The sequence below is a fragment of the Lepisma saccharinum genome, chromosome 26 (genome assembly GCF_977018435.1).
Source record: "Lepisma saccharinum chromosome 26, izLepSacc3.1, whole genome shotgun sequence".
NCBI lineage: Eukaryota > Metazoa > Arthropoda > Insecta > Zygentoma > Lepismatidae > Lepisma > Lepisma saccharinum.
The window spans coordinates 1,339,670-1,362,118 of record NC_139254.1 but is presented as its reverse complement, the minus strand read 5'-3'; the positions used below and the strand labels follow the sequence as shown (position 1 = coordinate 1,362,118).

Genomic DNA, 22,449 nt, shown 5'->3' with positions numbered 1-22,449 from the left:
TGGGTTTCTTGCACACAGGACAACTTTTCATGGAGCGCATTTTTTTGGGGGGGTATGTTTATTTATATGTGATCTGTTGGTGGTAGAGTGTTTACAAAATAAACCCTGTAAAAAAATTTAAAAAAATATATAAGAAAAATATGATTGTAGATAGGAAAAAGCACAATAAATATTGTATGCATGTGTAATTCTATTTAGTTTATTTTTTGCTAGACACGAATCTTCTTCAGATTTTATTGACCATTAGTATATTTTTCTACCAATCTAGTAGAGGTATGAAACTATGAAAATGTACTTGTTTATATATATTCTATTGTTTCGGCTGATATAATAGCAAATATATATATATATATAGCTATTTTGAAATTCTAAAACTTTCAGGTATACTTATTTTTACATGCAAACATACATCATAAAAAATTACACAATCGTATTTTTTTTCCATACACACATTTTTTATTTTCAGAAAACAAAGTTATTTTCAGAAAACAAAGTTATTTTCGATTTTTTTAAATCAAAACAATAAACATTATTTGTGTTTATAGTATTTGTCGGGCAATAGCAGATAAAACAAGAATGGGTTTTCTACGACCCCCAGTTTACGAGTTACAAAACAACTTTGAAATCACATCTTGAAATTTAAATTTAAAATAACTCGAAAACAGTAAGCACTAATCATTATGTTTCCAATAGGTTGTAGAGTACATTTAATTTTTTATCAAATGTCATTAAAATTTTCGAAATAGGGTAAAAACTAAGCCAGCAAATCAAGTTTCTCAAAAAATTAAAAAAATTGTCTATATTTTCGAAACTTGAGGGGGTGGAATCGATTTTATTTGCTAGTTGAATAGTTCTCGTCGAATCCTATCCAACAAACCTAAAATCATCATCCTAGCTTAATTAGGAGCCGAGAAAATCAATGTCTTGGAAAACGTCTTAAGATTTTTGTCTTAAGAAAATTTTCTTGACAGACCGGAAGTAACATCTTGAGATACCGGAAGTCGACTTTCTTAAAGATTGAGATATTTGTCTTAAGACGTTTTCCAAGACATTGATTTTCTCGGCTCCTATGGGGCCTAGAACCATGTAACTTTGGTCTATGTATATACCAACACTTGCCCGACCCTGTGACCGAGTGGTTAGCACATCGCGCTGCGACGCCAAGGGTCCCGGGTTCGAATCCTGGTCGGGCTTGGTTGTTTGTGAATGTCCATTTCATCACTCATCCCCAATCTTCGCAAATTAGCCAAGAGGTACAAAACGTAAAATAAAATAAACTAAATCAATCATTAAGTTCCGTGTTGCAATCATGAAATTAAATTTTAATTAACTTCTTTTATCCATCTCTCTCAAATCTATATAGCCTGTTCATATTTGGCATGTCAGCCATTTTGTTTACGTAGCAAAAAAAATCTCAATGCTCGTTGTAGCCATAAGTATAATTGGATATAATTGCCGGATTTTATTTAATTTTAGGTTTAAAATCAATAAGTGTGCATAAAAAAAAACTAAATGTTTTAAATAAATAAGATTCGAATAACTATGTACTTCCACTAGCCTCTGCGTTAGCACAGCGATAGCCTTGTAATCAAGAGTTCGATACCCGTGCAAGTGGTTCTTGAAACTGTAGGTCCAGTCCCGATTAGCCTTACTGTACATAAAATAGACTTAAAACATCAAATCAATCAGTACTTCCACTAGCCTCTGCGTTAGCACAGCGATAGCCTTGTAATCAAGAGTTCGATACCCGTGCAAGTGGTTCTTGAAACTGTAGGTCCAGTCCCGATTAGCCTTACTGTACATAAAGTGGACTTAAAACATCAAATCAATCAGTACTTCCACTAACCTCTGCGATGACGTAGCGATAACGTCGTTGTCTTGTAATCAAGAATTCGATACCCGTACAAGTGGTTCTTGAAACTGTAGGTCCAGTCCCGATTAGCCTTACTGTGCATAAAATGGGCTTCAAAAAAAACGCCAACTCGATTAATTAATCAGTACTTCCACTAGATATCAAAAACACGCAACTCTTTTCTATTTTTTCTGTCTTTTTCTAACAATTTAACACATTTATTTTTTTGAAATATGCCCCACACACATATTTCCTACCTACCAACAACGGCACACGGAAGAAAAAAGATATTCTAGCTACCAAGATGCATGCTTCAAATATATAAAAGCAGAGAGAGACATGAAATACTTATAAATCAAAGCCAACTTATGCAAGCTAAGAAACAAAGTTACTTACTTTTAGAAATTCTGCAGAAATGCTCTTCACTAACGCTGAAAATAAAACACAACTTTCTACACCAGCGCTTTAAGTTTTATACGGTTTTCTAATAACGTCAAAAATGATATGTTAGCCAACGCAACGTGGACCAATAGAAATCCAAGAACCAAATTCTCTAGAACATTCTCCCCCCTACATTTCAGCCACATCATTTTAACTGGCGTCACTAAAAAAAACAGGAAGTATAACTTCCGTCGTCCCAAGGCCTACGTATTGTTGAATTTGTATTATTGTGTTTACGAGCGACGGGTACAGGAAGCACGAGGTTGTCGCCTCGTGTAATTTTTGATTTCGGGATAACTACTTGGGCGGCGACTGCTGCAACAGGATGGGGGCCCATAAACATCCGGAGCACGTACGGATGTAATAGCAAGCAGGCATGACGGCGTCCTATTCTTCGAGTGGTTTGGAGCGGATGCTACTAGATGCGAAGCCGGATGGGTGTGTTCGACCGACAGTACGACTAGCTGCAAACAAAAGGTTTCGGAACAATCGGCGCGTCGTGGGAACCAGCGTGACTAGCCGGATGTAAACGAGGTACAAGAGTAGAATTACGCGTGGTACATTCGACTGAGAGGTGTTTGGAAAAATACGGGAGCCAGTGCAACTAGCTTAGATGCAATTCAAACAAACATATTTATTCAACGTGCGTGTTAGTTGAGGCTACACAGTATGTACAAAATTTAATAAACTAATCATCATCTCCCAATGTAAACGTTATTTTTATTTTCTACATTTGATGTTATATTGAGCAACCTGTTAGGTTTTAGCTAGTCAGCTGGCAGATTACTCGACGTTATGCATTGGTTTTAGCTAGTCAGCTGGCAGATTACTTGACGTTATACATTGAACAGTCTGTTGGGTTTTAGCCTCCGTCAGAATTACTCGACGTTATGAATTGGGTTTAGCTAGTCAGCTGGCAGAATTTGTTTTTACGGCTTTTTTTAAACCTTGTGTTACCAAACCAATCTACCTCAAACTGGCACCTCTTCACTCACGCATACAAATATACAAAAAATGCACAGAAAATGTACAACATGCAGGTAGCGCTGTTGGACCATACATGATATGGTGCATCTACCGAGCGCATGCGATAGTGGGTGGCGTACAAAGCATTCATCCAAATGAAATATGTATTTTTGGGTGCGTTTTGTACTCCTCTCGTTATTGCATGCTCATCTTCATCTGCAAACTTCGAAGTTGTATGACAGTCGCTTTTCGATACCGAAAAACTAAATACAATAAGTATATATATATATTTACAATATTAATGTTTATTTAACAATATCTACCTACGAATTTGCCTCGAACGAAAACATGTCATAGAAAAACATTTTTCCAGCCGTAAATTCAAAAATTTTGGCCCCGCGCGCGCGTGTGTGTGTGTGTGCGTGTGTGTGTGTGTGTGTGCGCGGCACATCGTTCCCCCGAGAGAGAAAAAGGTTTACAAAGGTCGCGATATACAAACATTGGCCCCCGGGAGTTGGAAAATTACGATATGGCACATTCGCTCATTACCGTTCCCAGCTATAAGTTTTTCTCTCTCTCTAGCCCTTGCCAACTAAAAAAAGTGTAGGTAGGAGTTGGCAGCACTGCGAGAAAATAGAGATCGTGCCTTACAAGAAAAAACCATTAAGGCGATTTTTATTTGATGACGTTGAACCCGTGTAGTGTTCCTATCCATCCATCTCTCTCTTTTACGGCAGTGCCGGCTCTCTTTGTTTAGTATATGTAGGTTGGCAAAAATTGCTTTATGCACTGTAAAGCAAACCTCAAGCAAAGTTGCCAGCCCCTTGCTTTAGGTTAGGTTAGACAAAAAAAAAAGCTGTAGGTAGGCTGTCGGCTGTTTAACTCTTCCCTCTCTCTCTCCTCTCTCTTTTTTGTAAAAAACTATGGCAAAAGTACCAGTAGGTTGGCAACCTTGCTTTATGCACTGTAAAACAAGCCTCAAGCAAGGTTGCCAGCTTCTTGCTTGAGGCTAGGTTAGACCAAAAACCTTGGTGATTTTTTCGAGTAAAATGTTGGTAATACTGCGAGTCCCATTTTCGGTTGCAGAACTCTCAAGCAAGGTTGCCAGCTTCTTGCTTTAGGTTAGGTTAGACCAAGACAAAAACCTTGGTGATTTTTTTCGAGTAAGATGTTGGCAACACTGCGAGTCCCATTTTCGGTTGCAGAACTCTCAAGCAAAATTGCCAGCTCCTTGCTTTAGGTTAGATTAGACCAAGAACTTTGGTGATTTTTTTTCGAGTAAAATGTTGGCAACACTGCGAGCCTCACCGAGCCTCACTTCCGGTTTTCTGAACTCTCAAGCAAAGTTGCCAACTCCTTGCTGTTTTAGGTTAGGTTAGACCAAAAACCTTGGTGATTTTTTCGAATAAGCGGTTGGCAACACTGCGAGCCCCACCGAGCTCCACCGAGCTCCACTTTCGGGCGCAGAACCCGTGCACCTGCACTACTAACATGCTTTCCTGTGTTCTTTTTTAAAGCATTGAAATGTTCTTGCTCTTTACTCTTCGTTGCATATTTTTGAAATGCAAGAATCAAATCATGCCGGGTCCAACGAAATCCACAATCTGCTCTGGAAAGCCCCTTCGAGGACAGGCAAGAGAAATTGTTTACAATGTTGCAACATATTGGTGAACTCAGGAGGAGTTACATAAACTTAAGTATAATGTTGTCGAGTCCACAAGTGCCGCCACGGGAATATCTAAATAGATGGTTTCTCAAGTTTTAAAAGAAGGAAAAGAGTCGTCGGCGAAAGGTGAGCTGAATTTCTGTACTCCGACAGGTAGAAAACATCCCAGGAAAAAGCTAATACAAATTTCGTTGAAAATCCTCAGACCATTCCGCTCCCTCCAGGTTGCAACACTGCGAACTAACGTCGACGTGGAGAAGGGAGTGGGGAAATGTGGTGTGAGGTGTGCAACAGCTATTTGCAGCATCTTGTTTTTAAACTTGTCAAGTTATAGCTCCTCAATTTCCCCAATATGGTCCGATTGGCTGAGATCTCAGGAAAATTGTTACGCTTCCCCAGGAGATTCTAACCTGCGAGTGTTCCATAACCATAGCTGAAGCATGACGTCTTAGACTGCACGGCCACGGTGTGGGACTTAAGTTTAAGGAGGAAACCAAATTGGAATAACCATGTTTTTGAGCAACATTGTAGAATTTATTTATTGATGCTTTCTATTTTTCGTATTGTGCCAGCTTCTGATGGAGGAACCAGTGTTTGATGTGCTGAGGACCAAGGAGCAGCTGGGATACAATGTCTATTCTGTTGTTCGGGACACGTTTGGAATCCTTGGGTACTCCATTACGGTGAGCACCCAGGCTCACAAGCATAGGTGAGTTGCCTTCTTGTATCTCGAGTACTGTTAATTCATTGCAAATGAAACAAGAAGGAAATTCTATGATTTTATCAGGTAAATGTTCATTCCCTGTTAACTGAAGTGTTTTGCATCTGTAGCATTACAAGACTGTACCTATTTTACTTCAACCTTATGTCCATTTTTTTTGTCAAATTTTGTCTCTGAAAATTAAGAAGGTATGTGTTAGAATTGATGACATATTAGAGTCGAGTGCACGGGATGCTGATGCCAGAGGTCCCAGGTTTGAACCTTGTCCTGGGTATGGGTGTTCTTGGTGAGCATCCCATCATCAATTTCATCATATCATCGCTCATCTTTATCTTCACGATTGATTGGCCCAAAGCAAAGTAAAATAAACCAAATCAATCTGGATTCAACTACAATGTATTCTGCAGATTTAGTTTTTAAAAAATAGTTTAACTAAGGATAGTGTTATATTGTATATAATTAAAAATTCTTAACATAAGCCCGTAGCTGTATTAAACAGAATACTGTTTAATACATATATTATAATCAAATTAAAAATTTGTAACATAAACCCATTGTTACACAAATTTAACTTTTTTTCATTTGAATGTTTGGAAAATTGGAGTGGAAAATTAGAATTAAGTAAATTTGGTACAGGGTGTTTCACTCGCTCTCGGCCCCTGTTTTTCGCTTATAAAAATCAAACTATTGGTCATAATGTAATGAAATTTGCTACGGACTTGCCTTGGTGTATGAGAAGTATGGTGATATCACAACGAGTGTTGGAAGTGGTCGCCATTAGCATCAATTCATGCCTGCACGTACCTCTCCATGTTACACCAACACATCACGAGTCACAGCATCAATTTCCCGGCGAATGCTGTCTTCCATGATAGTCCATGGCTTGTTGCGATAGACCTTTCCTTTCCCAGTACGTGCGAACGATAAACAATGCTGTTCCACTGAGTACCGACTCATAACTGTACTGTAAGCATGACTATAACAAGGTATGTCCTTAGCAAATTTTATTACATTATGACCAATAGTTTGATTTTTATAAGTGAAAATCAGGGGCCGAGAGCGAGTGAAACACCCTGTACCTTCATATTCATTTAGAAATGCAACATTTTGCACTAAATTTCACGCTATTTATAGAAATATCACATCAGTAAAATTGTGGACATTTTACCAGCACACTAATATCAGCTGTTAGAGCAGCAATTTTTCTGCTCCATGTTTACTGATTGTTGTATCCCACCAGTGCAGGGTACGTTGACGAGAGGATTGAGACATTTCTAAAGACCTTCAAAGGCATCCTGAAAGAGTTGTCGCAGCTGGAGTTTGAGGATTTGAAGAAGTCCCTGATCAAGGTAAAGATGAGCGTCGATCTGCATCTGGAGGAGGAGGTCAACAGAAACTGGGACGAAGTAACCTCTCTAGAGTACATATTCGATAGGAAGAAGAAAGAGGTAGATATTCATGATGGATGCTGTTTTAGTATTGTCTAAGAGAAATTTCATGTTTCCACTTTGGTAATTTGATAGTTTTTCCGATTAATTTTGAAAGCTAACTGCCTTCTTTCACAGAGGATACAGCATCTGGGGTGGGATGGTACTTCACTTTTTTTGTTTGTTCCCAGGTGGTGGCAGTTCCATATTCTCCCATGTGGTGGTGCTGGTGTGTGTGTTTCCTGGCTTGTGTCGTCTGCTGTGATTTCTGCTGGCTGTTGTTTTAGTTTGGTTGGCATTGCTGGGTGATGATTGGCGCTACTTTACATGATAGCTATCAGTGTGGTGCGCAAAAGCAGAAACCCAGTTTGAACACCCACAGCACAGAGACAACATAGACCAAGAACCCAAACGGATTGCCTTTCCATATCACTTCACGACGTCAGGCCAATTATCCAAGGCCTTCAAACCCTTTAACATAAAACTTGCACACAAACCCACATCCCAAATCGGAATAATCCTACCTAACTTCAAAAGATAATGCCATGACAGCTACATCGGCAGAACCATCCACACTGTTCAAGAATGGATCGAGGAACATGTAAAAGATGCCAAAAAAACATGTAGTAGGACTATTCCAAATGTACATTCACAGTGTGTAGTCGACAGGAATTTCACAATCCTTGGGACATTTCCAACTCAGTCGGCCAACAATTTATGATATTTATGATAAGTTAGTATTGAGCGAAATGTCACATTTCTGTCTTCAAGAAGTCATTGCCAAGGAGGGGTTGTAGTTCTTTGGATTGCACAACTCTGAAGGGATGGTAGTACTTCTTTATATATTCCTATGTGTAGGGGAAGTCTGTTACCAGTGACGCCTTTAATGATGCTGTCATTTGAATTTTCTTTGCATTGGGTGGAATTAAATGTTTGGGACAAATACTAGGGGGCTATTATTTACATGAGCTTGGATGAAGAAAGGTTGGTTTTTTTTTTCCAAGGATAGGAACTTTGTCAAATTTTGTCTTGTGTGCGAATCTGTTCCGTTCATTCACACAGCTTTGCAGTTTAAATTGACCTTGTTTTCATTATTTGGGTTATAAAAGCAGTCCCTGGTAGAGTGATTTGAACGGAAACAAATCTGGCATTGTGAAAACTGTGAATTTTGTCGCCCCCTGACTAGGTTCTTATTTCCACCTCGAGATCTGAAATTACGTCTTATACTGCAAGTAGAACCTCTGTGGTTGCCATTCCCCTGGTCGTAAAAGTAGGCCAGGTCTGAAATTGATCGGCGTTTTTTTATTGTATTTGTTCCGCCAAGTTTTGCACTGTGTGACATAACGCTTCGAGTTGGTTCGCTGTTGGGCCGCCAGGTGGGATAATTGTGTTGCAAGACTGCGAGACTGCAGCGCCACCTGGAGACCTGTCAGATTGCATGGTTTGGAGTTTGACTGGAGGAGAGGGTTTGAACTTGTCATGAGCTGGTGCTCTTTTGTAGGATTGCTAAGGAAGGCAATTGTATGGAGTTTGCGAGATCTGCAGAGCTACAATATATATTAAAATTTGTAAACACACTGAACTTCTTTCAAGTGAAGTATCAGTATTGGTGGCAATCAGTAAGAATATCAGTATTAGTTCAAAGTGGCTTACCCTTAATGGAAGTAATAGCAAAATGCTTTTCATGGATATTTCAAATGGATAAAATTATTTATTTTACTGATTAGTTATGATTGATTGAGTATTGATTATTGTGTTTCATTTCCAACATATTAATTAACCAAGATGTCTCCTGAGATTTCGGCTTGTGTATGGGAACAGTGGCCACCCACCATTGTGAGGAAATTGGGAGCTATGAATGAGTAGTGTAATCCAGTCATGGAAACCTACTACAATGATTGGGGGTTCGTCGTGCTGACCATGCATCTCCTGCAACCGGTTGGATGAATTCCCACCTCTGGTGGAAGTGACGCCGTCAGTCAGTAGGTAGGCCCTGGCCATCATAGGCTGTTGCATCGTGGGTTATTGTTATTACTATTAGCCAAGATACATGTTATGTATCCTTCATTGTTTTACAAGATAAATCTAGAGCAGATACTTGCAGTCAATAGTATAGGGTTGGCTCTAGCTATGTATACTCTGTCCCAACCATCTCTGGAGCAAGGCCACGCATAGCGTCAGAGAAGCGAGGGGAATCTAGTGGGTAGAGCGAAGCAGTACACACTGGTTGAACGCTGGTAACTGCAGTCACCTTCCCCAGTGAATGCAATACCGTTCCCCCTCACGTGTTCATTGGTGGAGCCGTCTCGCATCACTACTTGCGCAGAGACTTGTTTTCGTTCGCTTGCTCAAGAGATACTTGGGACAGAGTGTAGTGGGAAATGCACACATAGATTCTTGTTTTTTTTCTAGTGAATTTTAACCATGCTCTACCTTATTTCAATTTGAGCATTTATCTTGCAGGTGGACTGCATAAGGACCATAACACTCAACGAGGCAAGGGAATGGTTTATGGATCAGGTTGCATGCGGCACAAGAAATAATTTCAGGAAGTTGTCAATTCAGGTAGGTGGGGGAGTACATTGTTACATTATTAAGAATGAGATAAAATCACAACATGTACTTTGTTTTGTCTTCCAAATTTCCAGACCCACTTTGACCCATCTTGAGTACTGGGAGGGAAGAATGTGTTGGTGGAAATGTATAACGTATAAAAATGTGTTGCCTCAGGTAGATGGAAGGAACAGTTGATTGCTTCTGCAACATGAACAGGACAACATTGTTTTATACTTTTAAACTTTTTGAAGTATTTTAAGCTTTCCTGTACACATTATTTTTCCCTATACCTGAAGCAATAAGGTTAGCCCATGTTGTGATTTTTTTATCTTATTTTTAACGTGTTGATGGCACATGGCATTAAATATAATCTTCTTTTTTTATGAATGTTACATTGATAAGTTAATGAAATAATTGTGCCATGTGGCAACATGCTCTAATACAGAAAAGTAAAGTTACCGTATTTACGCGTGTATAGTGTGCGTGCGTGTATAATGCGCACTCTGGTTTTGGATGGGTAAAAGTGACAAAAAATTATATCTCGTATATAATGAGCAGTACAATTCAGTTTCAAGAAATGGCTTTCTTAGTTGTAGATCGTAAAGCTGTTGCTATGCTGATCAAGAGTGAATGATGTCATACCTATTCAATTGCTCATTCCTTTTTGAAAATATATACTTTTTCTTTCCGTAACTTATGTAACATTTATACGAGGCACATTCAGAACCTTCCAGCAGCACAAGATTTATTCCATTAAGGAATTTACCGCTCCATGTATGTGATATTATTTGGCCAGTAATACCGTGCGTTCATTTCGATCTTCGGCCGAGAGATCGGGAGAAGCGTGGCGGACGGCGCTGACGGAGATGCCGACATTTGCGGCCTGTAATGCCCGCTTATTTTTATGGACATATGCAGACATTTATATAAATATTGCAAAACGAGCACTAACCTTTGTTATAAGAGTACGGTTTTAATTTTTGTACCTTAGTGGCTGTATGTGCTGATGATTTTGACACGCCCATCTCCTGTGAAACACGGCGTAGAGGTTAGTTTGGAGAACGTTCTAACGCTGCACCAATATCATCGAGTTTTGCTTCGGTTAGAATCCGTCGTTTTTGCTTAGGTGTTTTAAAATTTAACGATCCAGTTTATCGTAATTTAAGGACAAGATGTCTAACCGTATCTCTATGTGGAGGTGAAATGCTTGGGAATTTATGTACAAATTGCCTACACACTTCCCGACACGAGTCTGTTTTCACGTAAGTGTCATACATAAAAATTCTTTGTTTTAAAGTGAAACTTGAGCTGGCATTCCAATCGTCTCACTGACACAACACACACACACACTGCAATAACACAAGTAACGACAAGTAACCAAGAATAACACTCTTGCGCACAGTACGAAATTAACACGCTCTTGGTATACATCTGCTCGCCACTATATTCACAGCTCTGTCTTAATCTAGTCGTGAAGGAACAAAAACTCGAGCTCGGAGATTTCGGATTGCAAGGAAGCTCACGAAAACCATTGACTTTTGACGGTTTCGTCTGCAGCGTAATCTTGATACAGTGTTGCACATTCGAAACCTCCAAACGATCCCCATCGATACAAAACTTTTTCAAGGATATAAACTTAAGCAGGACGTTACTGGTCAAAACTATGATTAAAATGTTTTATTATCTGTGGCTCTTAACATTGTTTCTAAAGCGTATTTATTTGTGTGATGAATTACAGAAGAACTTTTGCGTGTTATAACACAGGTTAGTGCTCGTTTTGCAATATTTATATAAATGTCTGCATTAGTCCATAAAAATAAGCGGGCATTACAGGCCGCAAATGTCGGCATCTCCGTCAGCGCCGCCCGCCACGCTTCTCCCGATCTCTCGGCTGCAGATCGAAATGAACGCACGGTACATTTTAATTTTTTTTATCTCTTTCCTTATGTTTTCTTTCATCCAAAGTACCATAAAAAATCAGAACGTTTCTTCATTTTTTGATGAACTTATTTTAACCGCATTTCACATTAGTGTCGTTATCTTGTATGGAATACTGTTTCCATATTCAGAAACTGCAGGATTCAAGCTTTACAACGATATATAATATGATAGGGTTCCGTAAACATGAAAAATCAATGCAAGTGTCCCAAAATCATGGAATGACCCTGTACGGTTTTATGTTGGCTGTCTGAATTATTTCGTGCATAATACGCACCACAGTTTTTGGGGGCAAAAATTTTGGAAAAAAGTGCGCATTATACATGAGTAAATACGGTATTAAAGTGTAAAAAGAACTTGCTAGCATTGCAGCAACCTTACACCTGTGTCCTCTTTATTCATACATTCTCTGCATAATTTTAATATTAATAATAATTTTAGTTATCACAGTGGTGGTCATGCTCTGTTTTGTAAGCATTGACTTTTTTTATAAATCATACTTGCCACTCTAGATTTCCGGAAAGGGTAAAACAGGGTTGCCCAACCTATGACTAGTCCACCAGTGTTTTACATGCCCCTCTTCAGTACTTAAAAAAAATATTATTATTATTTGCATTGTAAATGTAATATGGACCATGGCCAATCGTTCGATTGGCTTCACTGGCCCTTCACATTAAAACGTTTGGGCACCCCTGGGCTAGGTGGAGAAGAGGATATGGCACTGATCAAATTCATAGGTCATAGTTTCTACCCCACCCAATAAGGTGAAATAACAAAAAAGTAATAATTGTTCCGCAGATGGTACACTTTGTCACTAATACATAGACAAGTTGTGTATTTTTGTTGTTTGCCAATGTCATAATTTCCTTTGGTAGGTTGTTGGGAATGAAAAGGCTGCCCCAGGTGAGTCAGCTTCAGAGTCGAAAGTTCATCGTTCGAAGAGCAAGGGCCATGCTGGGAAACAGAGTGGTGAGCTTCCTTCATTTAATATATGAAAGTATAAAACATAAAGTTTACTTACACAAATCCTTTCATGGAGAACCTAAATGAATATTTCACTTCCTTAATTTATGTACAGTATGGCTGGAAAAGAAGGATACCAAAAGTTTGCAACATTGTACACAGTCGGTAACAGCGGAGACGGGGAAGTAAAGAAGTATACCGAAATACATACTGTTTTCTTAATTTGTTAGGTGTTAATGTAACTTATAATGATCATGAAAACGTTCATGTTGAGGGGAATAAACAACGCGGTTGATAATATAAGACGTAAATGAGTTACTACAGATATATCCACGAAACTTACTTGTAAATGTTCTATTAATTTCGGTGGCGTCTGCCACCATCCACTTGGGAACTCGATGCTTCACTGCTACGTTGACTTCCGGTTCCCGTTGTTCTTTCCTCGACTATACAATAATGGGGGAACCCCCGAATGTATCCTAACCTCCACCCGCATACATTCGAGGGTATGCGCATGTCCCAGTGCCTCTGATATAAACTGGGACGGCAGTTGCTCGTATTACGGTTCACCCATTATTGTTGCACACACTACCTTTATTTAAATTATCCTTTACTACAGTACACATATATATATATAAAACAAATATAAGAAGAGAAAAAAAAAATAACAGTAAAGAAAATATATAAGACATATACATATACATGGTTCCCAATACAGTGATTTGATTATTATATGTAAATTACAAGTCACAAATTACACATTACAGTATCGTTAGTGGTCTTCACAGATACCAGCACATAGTTATATTTTAGTATAATTGGGTCATTTTTATTTAGTTATGTTTATTTTATTTCTTTTCACATTATTTTTCTTGTTTTATGTATGCACTGTGATCCGGATTCCTGACTCCCGGAATCTATAGTATGCTTGATCCATGCCGCAAGACGAACCGCCAAGGACAGATCGCAATAGGTTGAGGACCTTTAGTTATTTGAATTTATTGTTTGGGAGATTGCTCACCCCAGAGGCTAGGTGTTCTTATCCCTGTCGGTTCGTCCTACTCCTCCTATTTCAGTCCATGACTTATGTAGCTTGAGTTGCGTTTGAAATATTTTAAAGTTAATATTAATTGTACAAAAGAGGAAATAAGGTATGACAACAATAAAATAAAATAAAAAATAAAATAAAACAATATTGAAATGCTAAGTTGTCGATCAAAATGGGTACACTCTGATCTTCATTATATGACATACAGTGAATTAAGTTGTTTTTTTTTTTTTTTGAGTGTTAGAATTTGAATAAAAATAATTTAAATGAATAATAATATAGTGCTTGTTTAATTTGATGTTAATTAGTTTGGGGTTTAGATTAGACATTGGAATGCCAATGTCACCGGGTGCTGGAATACCAGCATACCATATTTTCTTTTAACCTTTTATTTTTATTTTATTTAATTACTATATATTTTAACCTGGCTTCCGCCACTCTCAACAAATAATCTTTGTGCTTTTCCCCCAGCATCCGAACAGGACGAATTCTTCTTCTTTCTGTGGCTTCCCGTCTTCCAGTTGATACCACGTAGTGCCTTCTTCTTGATACAGTTGGTGGTGCCTCATTGTTCTTCATCATTCTCTTCCTCCTGCTCGAGGGCCGGGGTGATCCTTTGCCTTTGTATTCTCGTACTTCTCCTAGGTTCTTCCGGTGTTTGTTGGCTGTTTGTGGGGGCCGTGTTACGGTGTCGTGGGTTGAATTTCTTCTTTTCTTCTTTTGAGACTTCGTCAGCCAAGATCTTCAGATTTTGAATTTGCTGCTCGCATAGAAGTGTTCTAATATCAAACGTAGGAAGTTCTCTTCGCAAAGTTTTGATCCTGTCAGTTGTTTCCGGGCAGAAGAAGACTCTATGCTCGGGAGAATCCTCCGTAGCTCCGCAGTAGGTACATTTCGGTTCCAGGGCACTGCCAATTCGGTGAAGATATTTGCCATACGGTCCATGTCTTTCCTCGACTACCACTAGGGGTGCTTGTGTAGCCATTTCGTCTGCTACACGTGATGGGTTTGAGCTGTTGTAATAGCGGGAGCCAAATATGATGAGCCTGACCGCTGTAGATATTCAGCTTATGCGGAAAGTGCATAATTGCATGCGTCTCTCTGATTTTGGTGTCGATTAGGGTGTGTGATGTGTGCTATTACAACAGCTTAAACCCATCACACGCACCAGATGAAATGGCTACACCAGCACCCCTAGCGGTATTCGAGGAAACAACAACAGGAACTGGAAGTGAACCTAGCAATGAAGCATCGAGTTCCCAAGTGGATGGTGGCAGAGGCCACCGAAATTAATGGAACATTTACAAGTAAGTTTCGCAGATATATCTTTAGTAACTCGTTTACGTCTTATATGAAAACGTTGCGTGTATCTACACAGCTGAACAGACCAGAAGGCAAAGTTACTGTACATGTTCCAAATATCCTCCGTCCAACACCAAACATTTCTTTTAGCGACACTGCAAATTGCTAAACATTGCTGCAGTTGTGTCCCTTGTAACTGAATGCAATACGTGCGTGATGTTCATTTTCAAGTGATCAATATCACGAGGAACTGGATCACGGTAGACAAGCTCTTTCAGCATCCCCCACAAATATGCATCAGGTGGGGTGAGATCAGGTGATTTGACAGGGACCGGGCAATTCATTCGCCGTGAGATGATGCGCTGCTAAAAGTGACGCTGCAGAAGCTGTAGGGATTCCCAGCTGGTGTGTGGTGTTGCTCAAGACTACTAGAAGGAAAGTCTGGGGTCAGACACGCCTCTTTTCACGACCGGCGTGGTTGTGATGTCATCGGCGGACAAACCCCAGAGGAGCCTTTACCCCATACGGAAAGAAATGTTTGGAAAGGCTGATCTGTTTTGTTCTTTTCGCTCTTTTTTTCTTGTATTTCTGGATTGTTGGGTTGTGAAGTGTTGCTATTTATAATGCCTTCAGAGTGAAGTGTTGAGGCACGTGGTCTCCGACGAAAAATAGGACACAGCGAGTGATAATATATAACTGAACCAAATGCACATAACGAGACTTGTTAGTGAATTGCGATACCAGTAGTCTCATTACACATCAGGCTCCATACACTTCAATTGGGTTACAATTATTACAATAATAAATTAATATTGTAAGTTATAATAAAGATTCTCACGAGTATATATCGAGTTCAGTTTTGTTTGGGATGGTGGTCCGCAACAACAGAACATCTTAATAGGGTCCGTTGTCCATGATAATATAAAGTAATACCACTGGCACTTTTAGGAAAATAGCAAATCAGTGTACCAATTTTATACCAAATCGCTAATTTCTTCCCTGCCAAAATTTAATGTTCAACCGTGCTACATTACAGAAATCAATTGACCATGTAAGATCAGAGCTGCATCCCCCCCCAATTTAATATCCAGTCCCCCACCAAGATTTTCATCATAATTTTAGGTTCATTTATTGGAGTTGAATATTGACCTCCTCCAAATAATTTAATTCTCAATCTTCACACCAAAAATCCCACAACAGTCTAAGCACTGTTACCCTGCCCCCGTGTCAGGGCAACAGTGTTTTTTTTCTTATTGTAATATATATTAATATGTTAATTAATTGGGTAATCAAGTGTATAAACATATATATGTGATTAGTGTAAATCAATTTATTATGCAATTTTTTAGGTTCGTATTATTCCATGTATAGATACCATGTAGCTCTGTTCTTTCTTCGGGTTTCGAACGTTCAAAAGAAAGGCGGGCTTAAAAATTTTGAAAGAAGGGCCGTTGGCAACAGACGCCAACAAAACGTATATAAACTCCCAGATGAGAGTAGGGGAGGTCGGCTGTTGGAACTGAGACTTGGAAGGGAGAGGCTGTTTTTGCTTCGGTTAGCTAGGACCGGAGGACAGGTCTCCCGAAACGGATGCTGTAAGAGATTGGATTGCCGGGCAAGCTAGTGCCTTGGTGTCCAGTTTACAGGTAAAAAGGTAGTTTGTACTGGATGTTATTTTGAAGTAATTACGGTGCGCCGGGCAGCCTAGTGCCTTGTCACCGTGGAGGTTGAGAAATGTACACGTCGGGCGGCCTAGCGCCTGTTAAGACGTTTCTTGGAGTAACGCGAGTCTACCTTGTGACAAGCGTACTCCCGATGTAATTCATGAAATGTAAAGCATCCAGGTACAAACAATAGAGATTCCAACATCAAAATTAGAGTTTGGCCTGATAAATAATTAGAGAAATGAACGTTCGAAACCCGAAGAAAGAACAGAGCTACATGGTATCTATACATGGAATAATACGAACCTAAAAAATTGCATAATAAATTGATTTACACTAATCACATATATATGTTTATACACTTGATTACCCAATTAATTAACATATTAATATATATTACAATAAGATAAAAAACACTGTTGCCCTGACACGGGGGCAGGGTAACAGCACAATAGTGATGCTCAAGACTTGGATATATCCCAACATAGTGCTCAATTCCCTTACTAAAATTGGGTCCCAGGTTCGGATCCCACTTTAAACTGTACGTCAGTCCCGATTAGCCTTTCTGTGCATAAAGTGGACTTAAAACATCAGTTCAATCAATCAAACCTTACTAGAGTTGGAAACTTCCCCTACCAAGTGTAATTCCCAACTAGAATTCATGTGGGAATTTAAGGTATAATACTTAATAGCTGGACATTGTGCACCTCAAATAGTAGATAGTGTTGCCCAGAGACGACACTTCGGCCTGTCTCGTCTCGTGAAAATTTCATCCCTTCTCGTGTGTAGTCTTGTAAACTACTCTAATAATACATAGTAACTGTTATAATTCCCTTGGGAATCCACAACTTTCTATTTATATAGCAGTGATGTTTAAATGACAACATAGTCAACTTCCGTTCTTTATTGCTCTATTATTTATTCAGTCAAATTTTCATCACAATCCCCCCCCCCCAAAGTTAGGTGGACACAACCAGCTTCCACAAACCCTCCTATGGGCCCCTATTTCACAACCTACTGAATAATTTTTTGCACATGTAAAGAAAGTGATTCCCCACTTTCTTCAGTATGTTTTTAAAAGTTTTCGTTCAAAGTCTAAAGTTTTTTAAAGTGTTTGTGAATTTCCTCACATTCTTCCTAGTGAAATTCAAAGATTCAGAAAGTGATTCCCCACTTTCTTCAGTATGTTTTTAAAAATTTTCGTTCCAAGTCTAAAGGTTTTTAAAGTGTTTGTGAACTTCCTCACATTCTTCCTAGTGAAATTCAAAGATTCATAAGACTCCGAACTGGAATCCTAATAAGGAAAATTAGTGAAGCAAATTTACCAAATTGAAGAAGTTAAAGTGAAAATAGCTCCTCCCTCACTCCTAAATACGAGCAGTAGATAAGTTTTTTCGTTTTCACATACTCTAGACATCCATAACTTGTGCTTTCTATCGTTACGTTTAACAAAATGCATGGCCAGGCATATTAACTTCAATTTTACATGAAACTTTACGTTTCACAGAGAAATGTGACTACCTAAAAACTACCCTTGCAATGCAAATGTTAATAGCTGTGTTATCCAATTCTGAAGACATGCGTTACCTCGGATCCTAAGGGAATCTGTACATTCAGTCCCAACTAGCTTCTGGGCATAACGAAGGATCCTCTTTGTTCATAATTTCTGCTGCCAAACCGGGGTGCGGAGCGATCTGTCTGCCCAATGATGTCATGCTTTCGTCGAAGGACTACGTGATCAGGTATGGCCCCAGCCTTCTCCTTCTAGTAGTCTTGGGTGTCACTCTGTCTTGCTGAAACCATTGTGTGTTAAAACACAGATTTCGAGCCTGACAAAAATGCTTCAGATCACGCACAAACCTCGAGACAACCAGGTCTCTGTACATCTCTTGATTAACAGTAAGTAGATTTCCACAGTCATCCTCGATAAAGTAGGGACCAATTATGCCATGACCGGAGATGAAACACCACACAGTAACCATTTGTGGGTGCAAAGGTCATGTTATCACATCAGTAGGTTGTTCAAATTCCAGAAATCGTGTCGTTTGTTTATTCAAGTAACGATCCAGGGTAACGTGGCATTCATCTGAAAACCAGATATTGACAAGGAAATTTTCATCTTCGTACACATTGGCCAATGTACGGGCGCAGAATAGACGCAGTGCATTCTTGTCCACATCTCGTAACAGATGACACACCTGCATACGATATGAAAAAGCTCCCAGTTCACAGACAAGTGTCTGCATGGATATTCTCTTCATACCCTGTTCTTTCACAATACGTTGCTGACTTTTTCTCGGAGATCGCAGAATCTTCTCCAGTACTAACCCCAACACTGACACAGCACCAACCCCGTTTGACAAAATTTTGCCACTAGCAACAAAATGGTGTGGTTTGTTGGAGAAGGTTTCCGGAACTCTTGCTCGAATAAGATCAGCACCTGTTTTACACTACGGCCACTTCCGTACGATCGGAAATAGTACTCAACGAATACTCAACGCCATTATGACCCGCCGTTCACCACACCTGTTCTCTATGAGCAACTGGCTTCACCTGAGGCTTTGCTTCCCTGCATCTGCTGTTACCAACTGTGTACAATGTTGCCAACTTTCAGTATACTTCATTTCTGGCCATACTGTACAATCCTGAGGAGTATTTCATTTTTTAAAAAGTAACACTATTAAGCCTTGTTTCCATGTTAACTCACTACGGCAGTTGCTCACTACGTGAGACTGCTGGCTTCACTCTTATGTATATGCTGAGGTGGGAGATTGTCCAATCAGTTACAGGGTGATGTGTAATCAGCACGGTGAACCCCCAGTCATTGTTGTAAGGTTACTCTACTCATTTGTAGTACCCCAATTTCCTCACGATGGTGGGTGGCAACTGATTCCATACACTTGCCAAAATCTGGAGAAAAGTTGTTACGCTTCCCCCAGGAGATTCGTACCTGCGTGCATTCCATAGCTTGCACCTTAGTCTGCATGGGCATGGTGTGCGACTTCCATTATACTCTAAAAATGGTTTACACATGACGTTTCCACCCTATATCAGGGTTTTTCTCAGACTGAAAACTAAACTAAAATGAAGTAATGCACAACTAGAAAGGTGTTGATACACATTGTAACGGTTGTCGGGCCTGTGCCCAAGCACCTCCGTTAGGGGTTATGTAACTCAGATGTCTGGGCGTAGAGCTGAAAGAGAATGCATTATTATCTAGGAAGAGTCTTAATACTAAATAGGAGAACCTGTAAGGTGTAGACATAATTAGGTGCATACGTAATGATTAACAATAACAAGGTTTATTATAGATAACAGATGTGGCTGATATATGCAGAATATCCTGAGCTATGTGTTAAGGAAAGGTAGCTGAAATGAAAGAAGGGTAGATTAGCGATACTTAGTAATCTTGAAGTGAAGTTCCTTGTCCAGGATGTGTAGACACACAAAAACACATGAGGTTGTTAGTCCTTTCTTGGATGTTTTGAATAGTGTTGAGCAGTATATCGTCCAGACGATATATCACTATATTTTTATTATTGTTTTTATTTTCTTCTTGTTGTTACAGTTTCAGTATAAAATGGTCTTTCAGTACTGTATCTGAAACTTTAATTAAATAAATAAATAAATATCATCCAGGTGATATCAACTAGATGATATATCGTCACAATATTTAGCGATATATGTCATGTCAATGATATATTGTCATGATATTTGGCAATATATCATCATAATATTTTAGCGATATATATTGTGTCCGATATATTGTCATGATATTTGGTGATATTTATCGTAGAGATGATATATCGCCAATATCACGATACAGAAAAAGTATCGTATCGTCTGTGATGATATTTTCTTGACAATATATCATGATATCAAATTTCCGATATGGTCCATCTCTAGTTTTGGCACTGTCAACCACCTGTCAGTGATGGTGAGCCATCAGCCAACTGTCAAGAGGCGACATGCACGTACATTTCTGTAGAGAAAACATCCAAGATAAGAATTAACAATCTCATGGTCATGTGTTTTTGTGTCTAGACACCCTGATATAGGCTGTAAACTTCATGTGTGAAGTGTTTTTAGTGTATAAGCAACTGTAGTGTCTTTTGAAAGAATACATTGTAGAATTTTATTTTGCTGAAATGGCAAAATTGTGCAATCGGTAGCCCAGTATTTCTTGCATTGGTTATTTTTCCTGCAATATTACTAATGGACCAATATACAGACACTATATTGATTAATCTAGCTCATCAATTTTTCATAGTAATTTTAAGATTCTGTTTGGTATTTGCATAGGGTGATATTAAAGTCTGAGTTGATGGGACTGTACCCCCCTCCCTCCCCAAAGTGCATTATGAAAAAGTTAGCACAAAATTATTTTGCAAAGTGAACTTCCCCAATGGTGTAGTGGTAACGCTGTTACCTTGTAATCAAGGGGCCTCAAGTTCGGATTCCACTTAAAGTTTCCGTTTGTGACTTTTGGTCCACAGTGTATATTGTCAAGTAGGTTAAACAAGTAAAAATAATAAATTAGTAAGGAACATTAAAGAAGGCATCACAGTTATAACAACAAAGCAAAAAAGTTAAATTAATCAATTTGGAAACCTTTCTTCACTTGGGAACGAACACTGAAGAAAATTCTGTGTAGTATGCGTGTACAATGCGCACCGTGGTGACAAACAATTATATCTCATGTATAATGCTCAGCACAATTCAGCTTCAAGAAATGGCTTTCTTAGTTGTAGGTTGTAAAGCTGTGGCTATGCCGATGAAGAGTGAGTGACATCATAGATATTCAATGAGTCACCTGTTGCTATGTGGACCAAGAGGAGAATATCCTCTTGTGTATGCATTGCGTCGCCTCCCACGCCACCTTCCTCTCTCCCTCCACTGTGTTTAGCATCCCAAAGCTTTTACTTCAGTAACCACCTTGTTTATTCTGTAGTAGAAGAAAGTGAGATCAAAATTACATTATGGATTTGCAGGGCTCAGTTTTTCTATTATTTCTTGCCCAACAAATACCACTGTCGCATATTCCATGTGGCCGCGGTGGCTCAGTCGGTAACGCATCTGACTACCATGCTCAAGGTCCCGGGTTCGATCCCCGGCCGGTTCAAATCCGGGAACTTGTCTTTCTAACGTTGGAAGAGGCCCCAGCGCCCACCCATCGTCGAATAACATGGGTACCTGGGGGAACCCGGGGGGGTAAAGGCAGTCAGGGGCGTGGTGCTGATCACATCACCCCCCACTCACGACCGGATCAAGAAAGTATGGGGCGTTACCCCCACACCGCCTTCATGGCATGGTGCTAAGCACAGGGGAACACTTTACCTTTTACCTTTTTTTGCATATTCCATGTGACAGGAGGTGCAAAATCAAATTCTGCCAGAATGGCGCAGTGCCACTTTTTTCAGTGTCGCAAAATATTCCATTACAAAGTGAAAAATCATGGGAAATGGCTATTTCATTTTTAAAATTATTATTTCTAAAGAAATCCAACTTGGTAATTTGTATTTGCACCTGTTGATATATATATGTGGTGTTATATGCAGTGACATAGTGAAAACATGCCTGGTTTCATTGTTGGCTGTCTGAATTATTCCGTGCATAATACGCACCGCAGTTTTGGGGGCAAACATTTTGGAAGAGAGTGCACATTATACACGAGTAAATATGGTATGTAATTGAGATGATATAATCTAGTGATTAAAAAAGTTTGACATGTAAATACAGTTACTGACAACAGTGAGATCAAGAGTTCAGTTACAAGAAATAAATATATTAGGGATGGGTCAATATGAAATTTCGGCCGATACCGATAAAGTACCGATATTAAATTTACCAATACTGATAACCGATATTCTACCGATCCGATATAACATTAGAAATGGTCCTTGAA

At 39.2% G+C, this 22,449-nt stretch overlaps 1 protein-coding gene across 1 annotated transcript in view; it reads left to right on the top strand.

The window, feature by feature from the left end:
* Positions 1-22,449, top strand: part of LOC145979479 (nardilysin-like) — a 101,913-nt gene that overhangs the window by 76,989 nt on the left and 2,475 nt on the right. Inside the window, exons 16-19 of the mRNA XM_083112398.1 lie at positions 5,498-5,634; positions 6,887-7,094; positions 9,537-9,638; positions 12,443-12,536. Coding sequence (XP_082968524.1) covers positions 5,498-5,634; positions 6,887-7,094; positions 9,537-9,638; positions 12,443-12,536 — 541 coding nt within the window. The remainder of the gene's footprint in view (positions 1-5,497; positions 5,635-6,886; positions 7,095-9,536; positions 9,639-12,442; positions 12,537-22,449) is intronic.